General features: G+C 43.1%; 1 protein-coding gene across 2 annotated transcripts in view; it reads left to right on the forward strand.

The window, feature by feature from the left end:
- LOC311048063 (cyclin-dependent kinase 17-like) overlaps nucleotides 1-10,583 on the forward strand; it is a 29,354-nt gene extending 18,771 nt beyond the window's left edge. For both annotated transcript variants that reach the window (XM_084061083.1, XM_084061082.1), the window contains exons 5-17: nucleotides 2,149-2,274; nucleotides 3,294-3,350; nucleotides 3,739-3,853; nucleotides 5,012-5,106; nucleotides 5,300-5,362; nucleotides 5,901-6,024; nucleotides 6,166-6,286; nucleotides 6,881-6,978; nucleotides 7,140-7,245; nucleotides 8,001-8,043; nucleotides 9,693-9,783; nucleotides 9,978-10,055; nucleotides 10,165-10,583. In XM_084061083.1, coding sequence (XP_083917209.1) covers nucleotides 2,149-2,274; nucleotides 3,294-3,350; nucleotides 3,739-3,853; nucleotides 5,012-5,106; nucleotides 5,300-5,362; nucleotides 5,901-6,024; nucleotides 6,166-6,286; nucleotides 6,881-6,978; nucleotides 7,140-7,245; nucleotides 8,001-8,043; nucleotides 9,693-9,783; nucleotides 9,978-10,055; nucleotides 10,165-10,202 — 1,155 coding nt within the window. In that variant the 3' untranslated portion in view covers nucleotides 10,203-10,583. The remainder of the gene's footprint in view (nucleotides 1-2,148; nucleotides 2,275-3,293; nucleotides 3,351-3,738; nucleotides 3,854-5,011; nucleotides 5,107-5,299; nucleotides 5,363-5,900; nucleotides 6,025-6,165; nucleotides 6,287-6,880; nucleotides 6,979-7,139; nucleotides 7,246-8,000; nucleotides 8,044-9,692; nucleotides 9,784-9,977; nucleotides 10,056-10,164) is intronic.
- The last annotated feature ends 378 nt before the right edge of the window (nucleotides 10,584-10,961 follow it).

Below are 10,961 nucleotides of genomic sequence, written 5' to 3' on the forward strand. Positions count from 1 at the left end.
ACACGAGTAGTGAGCGGTGAAGTCTGCCGTTATAACCCCATTCTACCAGGCACTTTTCGCAGCAGAAGATCTTGAATGCAAACAAAACAAAAGTGCTGAAGTCAGGGTTTTATTTATTTAGTTTTGCATCTGTCATGTGAAACTTAACAGGTCACTGCTATGCTGGTTATGTAATATGCACACACAATATAAACGGTTTGTATGTGGATTCTTGTCTTTTTGCTAAACAATGTCTACTACAGGAATGTAACTTTTCTGGGAAGAACACTTATTAGTATTAGTATGTTTAACACCAGCCTCAACCCTTAAATAGTAAAACCCATCATTCTATCATCTAAAACGAATGTATACTTACGTCAAATCTTCTCATATGCAACTTGCTAATGTTCTGTACATACTGTATTAGTTAGATTAGGATATCAAGTGCCTGTATTTGTTTGGGATGCAGTGTGTGCGGAGGCAGTTGGCAGTACTAAAGTGAATGAATGGCACGTTCCACTCTACCTGATGGGTGCGTGTCCCCCCCCCCCAACTCAAGTGTGTTCATTGGTTGGTTTTGGTCACAGGATTTGTCAGCGGCTCCCAGTGGCTATGTTCAAAGACCAAACATTCACACATGTAAGATGGGGGGGGGAAAGAAGTCTCTTAAGCGGCTTAACTCCACTGGGAGTCTACTCACCACGAGAATGTGACACACCACCTCTCGCTGCTGCTTTGAGAGCTAGCTAGTAGCTAACTCTGCATGCCGGCTGGAACGCTTTTTTTTTTTGACACACACATGACAGACACATGGTCACACTCAGACTCTCTCTCTCTCTCTCCTAATCTAACACACACTCCATGTATTGTATGAGCAGGATTTCTGCTGGAACTGTGAGACCAGTACAGTATGTGTCTGTTCTTTGCCTCTGGGCTGCAATTTGTCCAATTATTTGAGGGGAGGGACCAGAGGAGCATGGGGAACCTGTTCATCTATGGTCAGGTAGTGATCTATGGTCCAGCTCTGTGTCCGAGAAGAAGAAGCAGGACTGTTTTGTGATTAAATCACTCGGATTACTGTAATACGCTCCAGATGGGCCCTGTTGTAGCAGATTAGAACAGGCTGATTGGACCACTGGAGAGGCGGGGCGGAGGGGTTAAAAGGGGCGGAGGGGTTAAAAAGATCAAGTTGATGGCAGCCCACGCTCAAGGGGGCAGTTGACCAGTCACGACCTGGCATACAAAATCATAGACCAATATGATTGAAAAGTTGTATTCAAAAATGTTGGATAGAAATTTATATTTGGTTGAAAATCAAGCGTGACCACATTAGGTCATTATAAAAGCAACCATATGCCTAAACATCTCAAAGCTTGTGCAATCACACAGGCCAGAAAGGCTATGTGTGATTGCAAGTTGCGTATTAATTTTATTGGTGAGGCTGTGGGCTGAAACTGGGAAAGTTGCATAAACTGAGGGAGTGCCCACAGTGGGGCCAAGTGTCCACTGGAGTTTCATTGGATTTAAGGCAACTAAGAGGAAGTCGCAGTGGATTAACAGCAATAATCTAACAAATAGAGGAAATGCATCATGGGAAGAATCTAGGCAGCGTATTATGTGAGTGTGTGTTTTCATTTTTATGTAACAAGTCATCAGGATCATGCTTTTGCAGTCTGTTCCTCTGTATAGAGTGATCCCTGGTCTCTTAAAGAGCCCTGAGGCCACCATTAATTCCGTACAAAAGTCCAGTACACATTTAAGTCTATACGTTACAGTACACTACAAACGAGTGTGTGTAGACACACATACACACACGCACACGCGCGCACACACTCGGCTCGCATACTACCCTCTCTGTTGACTCATAGTCTAAAGCAGGCTGTGTGTGTGTGTGTGTGTGTGTGTGTGTGTGTGTGTGTGTGTGTGTGTGGTGGGGGAAATGGCTCATAACAGACTCAGAGGTCGTTTATTTAGGGTCGCCACCATTTTGTTTAGGGTCTCTAGTATTTATTTAGAGCTTACTCCGTTTGCTCAGTGGTTTACTTTTGTTTGCATAGGGTTTTACACAGTGTTGACACTGTTTATAATGGCCTTCTCTGTTGTTTTGTGTGTGTGTGTGTGTGTGTGTGTGCATGCACGTGCACATGTATGCGTGTGTTTTGCATACAGGATCTGAACAAGCGCCTGTCCCTACCGGCCGACATCCGGATACCCGACGGTTACCTGGAGAAGCTGCAGTTGAGCAGTCCATCGTTCGACCAGCCGCTCAGCAGACGTTCACGCAGAGCCTCCCTGGTGAGAGACACTGAGAGGGGAGGAGGAACAAAGAGGAGAAATTAAGTATTAGCGTGAGGGAAGGAGAGCTTGCTAAGAACGTTTAGAGGAAGGTAGATGGAGAGATGGGCCTGGACGAAGAGCTGGTAATATTGACAAAGAAGGAGGGATAGAGGAGGGCGAGCTGAGATCAGGAAAAGCAGGACTGGATGCAGTATTGATCTCCAGGGGAAATTCAGGGGTCGTAGCGGCAACACCAGCAACACGCATGTGCAGTCTATCACCAGTGAATATATGTATGAAATGAATATACAGTACCTCTATCGCCAATTCATTTGATAGACTATCAACAGAGACTGTATGCACAGTGTCAACTGGTCTTCAACAGTCTTATCAACAGTTAATATGAGTGTATCTACAGTTTATCCACAATGAATGTATGAGTAAGTATAAGTGAGAGAGTGATGCTGATAAGACGAGAGTTGTAGGACGATACAGGCAGAATAAGTTTGAGGATAAGATCGAGAGGGAAGAGATAACTGCAGTATGATAAAGAAGACAGCTTGTGAGAATGGGTTTTTAGTATTGAAATACTGTGAGAGGCGCAAGTTGAGAGCTCATGCTTTGCCACACAGCCTCCCTAATCTCGTCCTCTCAGCTCCTTTGTCGTGTTTACGTTGCACCTCTGCGTTGAATAATCATCTCCCGATTGTACTGTTCTGGTGTACATCTGTCTGAAACAGAGCGGAGGAAAAGTGTGAACATTTCTGCACACTCCCGGTCACATGCAATGTCTCACATGTCCTCCTTACACAAGTGTACGCATGTGTGCACTGTGTGCACACATGCCAAAAAGCCAAAAGCCAACGATTCCCTGTCAGGCGAGATTAGCTATGATGGTCGTTGGGGGAACGGCCTCCTTCTAAACCCCCCCTGACATGAAAGGCAGTCAGAAGGATTTCTTGTGGTGTCTATAAGCTTGTCAACACTAATAAAGAGACGATCTTCATTAATGTAATTTTTCCTCTTCTCTCTACTAGTCAGAAATTGGATTCGGGAAGCTGGAGACCTACATTAAACTGGACAAACTGGGGGAGGTACGTGGAAAGTGTTGTTCACCTTGGCATTCTTTCCTCTATCTCCCAGGTGCTAATGTTCTCATGGCCACTGATGGGTAACACACACACACACAGACACAGACACAGACACATACACATACACATACACATACACATACACATACACACACACACACACACACAAAAGGGCACCTCCTCCGGGTTGCCCCAGTTTCCTCCTACACCAAAGAGACATGCATGTTAGGGATATAATCCTGCCCACTGCCCTTAGACCTGGGGCTGGGCCATGGATGCCGCAGGCTGTCCTTGTAAAATAAGAATTTGTTCTCAAGGGACTTTCCTGGTTCAATAACAGGGTTAAAATGTTTTACTGAAACACACAAACTTGTGTCTCCCTGTTCTCCAGGGCACGTACGCTACAGTCTACAAGGGGAGGAGTAAGTTGACGGACAACCTGGTCGCTCTGAAAGAAATCAGACTAGAGCACGAGGAGGGTGCGCCGTGCACTGCAATCCGGGAAGGTGAGAGGATAAGCATGGCGTACGACGCATGCCTTAATTGCATCTCTAGCATCCTTATTCTGGGGGCGAACATTCTGTGAAAATAGAAGATCTGCGGTGCGTTATGAGCTTGTAGATTGGCTCTTTTCATCAAATAGATTAGTTTTTTATTTTGTATTTACCATATCAGCAATACAATTATGCCAGTACACATAGATGCATCATGAATGAAGTAAACAAGATACAAACACATGCACAACTTAAAAACAACACAAAGGTTCAATAAAATAAAATAATAAGCAAACCCACCCACCCCTCACAGGACCAATGATGCCATGACAAAATAGATTTGGTGTACAGGGTAAAAAGGAGGGGGCCTGGTCTAGACCACTGGGGGACACTGAAGTATAATAGGGTATAATATAAGTGGTTAAGTTGCTTTTCCACTGTATGGTACCACCATCTCAACCTGATTTGACTCTACTCGCTTTACTTGATTTTCTGCTACAGATGGGGGGCCCCCCTCAATGTAACAATGTGGTTGTCATAGCGATGTCCAACCCTCTGCGTAGGAGAGTGCTAAAGCAATGCTAACAATTTTCATGTTACAGTGTGTTTGTGTTGTCCTAATTTCTATAACTGTATACTATGTTTCCTCTTTTTGTGCTGCTACATGACAACCACATTTCCCTCTGGGGATCATCAAAGTATCTACCTACCTACCTAAAGTTGAAGCTACAGTATTGCTGTCTCTAAACATTATCTATTTCACCTATACACACCAAAACAAACTGTTTCTGATAACATTTTAGATGAGAAATAATCCATGCAATTGCTTAATATTGATTCATTTTACATTTCCAGTGGCTTGTTTAAAACTCGGTAGCTTCCACGCATTATAAGACGAGTCGTGATACAATGATGCTTGTGACTCTTCTCTTTGATCAATCAGTAGTCTGCACAGGGTTCTCACGTCAGCTTTTGGCATCGCCTCAGCTTACTTGTTACCTCGATGGAGGTGATACCAAAAAGTTAAAACAAATGAGTAGAGTTGAGCCATTACCATGCAGTGGAAAAGTGCTTTCAGATATGTCTACATTACCATTCAAGTCCTCATGCCTTTCACTCGTCTGTGATGTCAGAGATTTACCCTTCTTTGTTCTCTTCAACCCTTTCAAGTATCGTTACTGAAGGACCTGAAACACGCCAACATCGTGACGCTGCACGACATCATCCATACAGAGAAGTCTCTGACACTAGTCTTCGAGTACCTGGTGAGAACAACAAAGTGACCCCACGTCCGTGACTCGCATAGGAGCCTCAGGAAATGTCTTCCACATCATTATTTGTTTAACTCAGCGCCCTCTGTAGAACAGATAATGTTAATATATGGAGCATGTGAGGCCAGCTGCTGGTCTGGTCCCGTGGTCTATAACAGAGCGCCCTGCTCATCTCTCTGTCCTTTAGGACAAGGACCTCAAGCAGTACATGGACGACTGCGGGAACATTCTGAGCATGCAGAACGTCAAGGTGAGCATCTGCAGGCAGTGTGCCAGACCAGCTGTCTTCAGGGACAGTCTCAAAACTCTGAGGCTGACGGATCTTAAGAAAACAAACATGCTCGCTCTGCCCCCTGGTGGCGGAAATGTCTACAGTTGAGGGAGGAATGATGTGAATCACTTTTTGGAGGTCTACTCCTCCTGACCAAATAAGAGCACAAACTATAATGTTATGAAATTGTGTTCTCTTCTGTTTTTTTAATTGATGGGATATTGCGATTTCCTTGTTGATATATAGCAGTAATAATAATACCTGCAATTTATATAGCGCTTTTCTAAATACTCAAAATCGCAAACAAAACAAATACAAATCAACTTAAACGTATGCAAACTATGAATTAAATTGCACATTTGGGAATGAACACACAGACACATAGATATAGATATAGATAGAGAGAGATAGATGGATGGATAGATATATAGATAGTACATTTTGAATGACCTACTTTCCAGTGATGTTAATTTTATCAGTACAATTATTGATTCAAAGTGCTCTGTCTGTTCTCCAGATTTTCCTGTACCAGATTCTACGAGGTCTGGCATACTGTCATAAACGGAAGGTTCTACACAGAGACCTAAAACCCCAGAACCTACTCATCAATGACAGGGGAGAGCTCAAACTGGCTGACTTTGGTACGAACAATATTGTATTCAATATCTTTCTTTTATTGTGGGAATATGAAAACTGAGGTTTGTGTTCTGGACTCAATGTATTTTTTTTCCTTTCTCATTTGTTTTAAAAACAAAAACAAACAAACAAACATAAAAATCCAGGCTTGGCCCGGGCCAAATCGGTTCCTACGAAGACATACTCCAATGAGGTAGTTACGCTTTGGTACCGGCCACCAGATGTTCTACTGGGCTCCTCTGAATACTCCACACAGATAGACATGTGGTGAGTAGGCTGGTCTTATTATGACAAAAACACTGCTTAGACTTGCAGCTCGCTCCATCATTGTGACCACCTCTACTCCACACAGATGATGGAGAAGCAAATGTCTTTGTTAAATACTGTGAAATACTGCTGACTAGCCATCCTTCATTGTTTAAGGTTCTTTCTATGGGAGTTTTTGTTTGATTAAATTGTGGGCTGCAGTGCAGAAACCAAGACAGGAAATGGAGGATGAAAAGTAACACACTTGTCTTGTGGTCTTTGCACCCACAGCAAACTGGTATTGAGGCCTAAACGCCTCTGCTGTTCTGAATAAGACTCACTTTGTTGCATTGGCACTGGCGCAGAACATATTCATAGTCATGTTTAAGTTTGCACTCTTACCAATATTCTAGACACAAGCTATACATGTCACGCTATATATACAGTATATTCAGTCATTTGAACTTTCAATGTACAGTGACCATCAGGTGATAGACTATCATCGCATTAGCGAAGATGATTATCGTTTTTCAGAGTAGGAAGAAATACGTGAAGTAGACTCCACTAGCAATTGGCCTGTTCATTAACCATCCTCTCTCCTCCCTCTCTTGCCAGGGGGGTGGGCTGTATATTCTATGAGATGGCTGCGGGCAGACCCCTGTTCCCTGGCTCCACTGTAGAGGACGAGCTGCACCTCATCTTTAGGCTACTAGGTCAGTACTGCCCCCTGCTGACAGAGAATCAGTATAACTTTTAACATCACACTGGTTATAGCTTTGGCTGGCAGGCACACCCGGCCGGCGGTTTAAACAGCCCCCTGCCTGCCGTATGATAAAGCCCTACTTAAATGGGTGTCACTTGAATGTCTCAACAGGCACACCCACAGAAGACAGCTGGCCCGGAATCTCTTCCATCGATGAGTTCAAATCCTACAAGTTCCCTAAGTACAAACCTCAGCCCCTCATCAACCACGCGCCCAGGTAGGGATTGCACTTGGGATCTTTTAAAAGAATGATGTGGGAGTACGCCATGCAAAACCCAGGGAAATAGATTTTAAATGTCTTAATTCTATGCTCCCCGGGAATCCTTGCCTTTGCATTCATGAAATGTTTGGATATTTTTGTTTGAGCAGATACACTATGTCGGGGATGACCACATGTTGGGTGCAGTTGTTATTTCACTTAATTTGGCCGTGACAAACCCTGACAGCTGAATGTATATTAATATCTCCCACTCTATACTCCCACTCTCTCATGTTAGTCCTCTAATCGTTGGAGTTGGAAATGAGCAAAACTTTTTTGAGGGACCCAGGTATAGTATGTCAGCTGACTGTTAACCACGTAATCCCTATATACTTAAAGTAGTTGACCAGGGTACCCCAAGGCCCTATACTAGGTCCACTCCTCTTTTTTCCTCAGCACCAAATCTCTTCTGTGAAAAAAGGCGATCTTCAAGCTCACAACACGTCGTGAGCTTGTAGATTTTCAGAGAATGTTCTCCCCAGAATAGTAGACACTGGGGTTCATGTGGTTAATATTAGCGCTTCAGCCTATGCCTATGTGGTTGTTCATGGGCTTGACATTAGTGCTGTTTGGTCTGTTGGATAATGTAGTTTGTGCTCTCTGTCACTTCCTGTAAGGAAATCCTGTGGAATGGTTGACTCTGTTTCTTTCCTAACCCTTGCCAGTATTTGTGAGTCTCCTTCTGATTACTTTTCTGTTTCTCTCTCTGTCAGGTTGGACACTGATGGCATTGAGCTGCTGATGTCATTCCTAAGAGTGAGTGTTACTATATTTGACAAGCATTACTTTGCTAAGTAAAGCCGCTTCTCCACTGCATGGAATCAACTCAACTCGCTTTGTTTTACACAGCAGATAGCACCCCCTCAAAATGGTCGTCACAGCAATATGAACCTTCTGCGTACGGGTGTGTAAAGCAATGGTAAAGTCAAAGCTAATGCTGTCTCAGGGCTCGAAGTTGTGCCCGTTTTGATCGGAAATGCTCCTAAAATGTAATCTGTGTTACCTCAAAATATAATTGGGAGCATTTGTGTGAGTGCAAATTACTCTTTTAGTGAGATCAAAATGAGCGTTCCTCTTCCTCTGCCATCCGGAAAAACAAATGTGCCTTGTAAGATGACAGTCAGTAGGCACTCTGGTGCTATGCAGCGTGGTGATAGTTTACTCATTTACACCGCACACGGCAGAGCAGAGACACAGCTGTGCCGACATTCCAGCAGTTTCTGTGCAGTGTGAATGTCAGAAAATACATTTTCAAGTATGTTGAGAAACAAGACTAGTTGATTGTGGCGAGAGAAACTGTGTGTGTGTGTGTGTGTGTGTGTGAGGCTGTCTTGAGTTTTTCCTCTTTTCTCATAACATTTGTACAGGCATTCTGTTTATTCTATGCTTTGTTTGCACAGGAACACACTCTTTATTCTACGATTGCCTACATTGTGTTGTGCACATAAACTTATGGCAATATTTCTAAGTAGGTAAAATTCCAGTTATATTAAACAAATAGGCTATCAAATTGAGCAAATAAAAACCCCAGTTGAAGATGAGATTGGAATCGGGGTCCTCCTCTGTAGACATTTTATGTCTAGGTCTCAGTGAAGAGATGGGTGGAAGAGGGACAGAGAGCCAGGAGACCATATTTTAAATCCTGCCACCACCGCCCCAGCATATATTGCATAAAGCCCCAGTGGTGTCTTACCATGCATTTTTAAGACAAACACACACACACACACACACACACACACACACACACACACACACACACACACACACACACACACACACACACACACGTATATACTGTGTATACATATATACTGTACTGTATACATTATTTATATAGTTGTGAGCGCCAGTGCTGGTATCCGGAAACGATCTGTATTTAACCTGTACAATCCAACAAACACAGTTTCTGATAACATTGTACGAGAGAAACAGGACATGCAGTTGCTCAATATTGTTAAATTTCACTTTCATTTCACATTCACATCAAGTAGTTTGTTAACATAGCTTCCATGCAGAATAGGGGTAGTCCGTCATGATGCAATGTCCGTAGTGATGATTGTCTCTGACCAATCAGTGGTCAGCAGTGTTTTCATTTCACCTTTTGGTATTGCTTAAGCTCGCTTGGAACCTCGGCTGGAGGCCATGCCAAAGAATTACCTGGTACTTTTGTCCAATGGAAAGTCCAAAAAGGCTAGGGTTGAGATGATTTGAGCTGGTTCCATTCAGTGGAAACGCGCTATAGTACTGCGATACATTTTGCAGTTATATTGAGACTGTATAGTTTGCCTAAATGGTAAAAATGATATTGGAGCTCATTGGGCTAACACGCACTCAAGCATGACTTTACTCCATCTGAAGTTGTGTTTTTAACGGCAGCATCTTTCTTTCTTGACCCCTTGTTCCAGTATGAGTCAAAAAAGAGGATCTCCGCTGATGAAGCAATGAGACAGCCCTACTTCAAGAGTCTGGGGCCACGTTTACACACACTGCCAGAGGGTGAGTAATGAAAAGACAACACAGTAATGCAGACTTGGCAGGCTCCTCGAGTACTACTCGAGAAGATATAGTGCTATACACTCAGGATCAGTTACAACCGTTTAACAAAGCGACTGTTTTCTCACTCTTAACATGTTTTTAATCGGCACCGTTTTATTTTTTTGTGTCTCTCATTCTGTCTGGGCTTTTGGCAGTCGTTTCCATATTCACACTGAAGGAAGTCCAGTTGCAGAGAGATCCTGGCTACCGGAACTCCTCTTATCCAGAGCCAGGTAAGGAGTACCTCAAGTATGAATGACGGGACCTCCTGAAATTTTCATTTTCTGACTGATTGATTTGAAAACAAAGTGGCTAATTATTTTTGTTCTTTCTACACCTCAGGCAATGGCAAGAGCAGAAGGCAAAGCATGCTGTTTTAGGATCTTTGAACTGTTTATCGGACGTCATCATAGCTGTACAGTCTCACAGATGGATCAGTCCCTGAGATGGATGTGCGAATGGTCATAGCACAGCCTCCCAGCTTGACTCCTCAACTCGCCTCGGATTCACGCTCTACTGTGGGGGGCCCCTGGAGGTTTGTCGTGAAACTGACCCAAAAGAGACATTTATATACATTTATATTTATTGGGAAGAGAATTTGCTGCTAAATCCAACTACTGTCTAGAATTCTAACAGGCTCAGTCACTTTAAGCAAAACATGCAATGTGTATAGATTTTTAAATTTCTTTTTTTTTTTTTTTTTTTTTTGAAGTGGTGGTGTTTTTGGTGATTTTAATGTCATATTTTCCATTTTCATAAATCGGAACCCCACCTCAAAGTTCCTTTAGTGTGCATGTGTAAGACAGACAGACAGACGGAAGTTTCTGTAGCAGCTCTGAATTTTGCGATTTAAATTTCTGAAGTTTGGACTTTCTGTGCCGTCATGCTGTTCTAAACCATCTACATCCAGTATTTCTTGAGCATTTCTTTCAAAGACCATTGAGGCCAGTTGATATACAATGGATGGCCATGTCATTCTCCTAACTGGAGGCTCAAATGGGAGCAGAGCTGCCAAGACGTGGTTCACATTCTTGTCAGTCACCAAATAAAAATGCTGGCTTATTCAAGGATGCTGTGGTCTCTATCACGACCAATGAACAAATCCAGGAAAACAAATAGTTTGTGGAATCATTGACACG

This window comes from Gymnoscopelus microlampas, assembly GCF_963454915.1.
Source record: "Gymnoscopelus microlampas genome assembly, chromosome: 6".
NCBI classification, from domain to species: domain Eukaryota; kingdom Metazoa; phylum Chordata; class Actinopteri; order Myctophiformes; family Myctophidae; genus Gymnoscopelus; species Gymnoscopelus microlampas.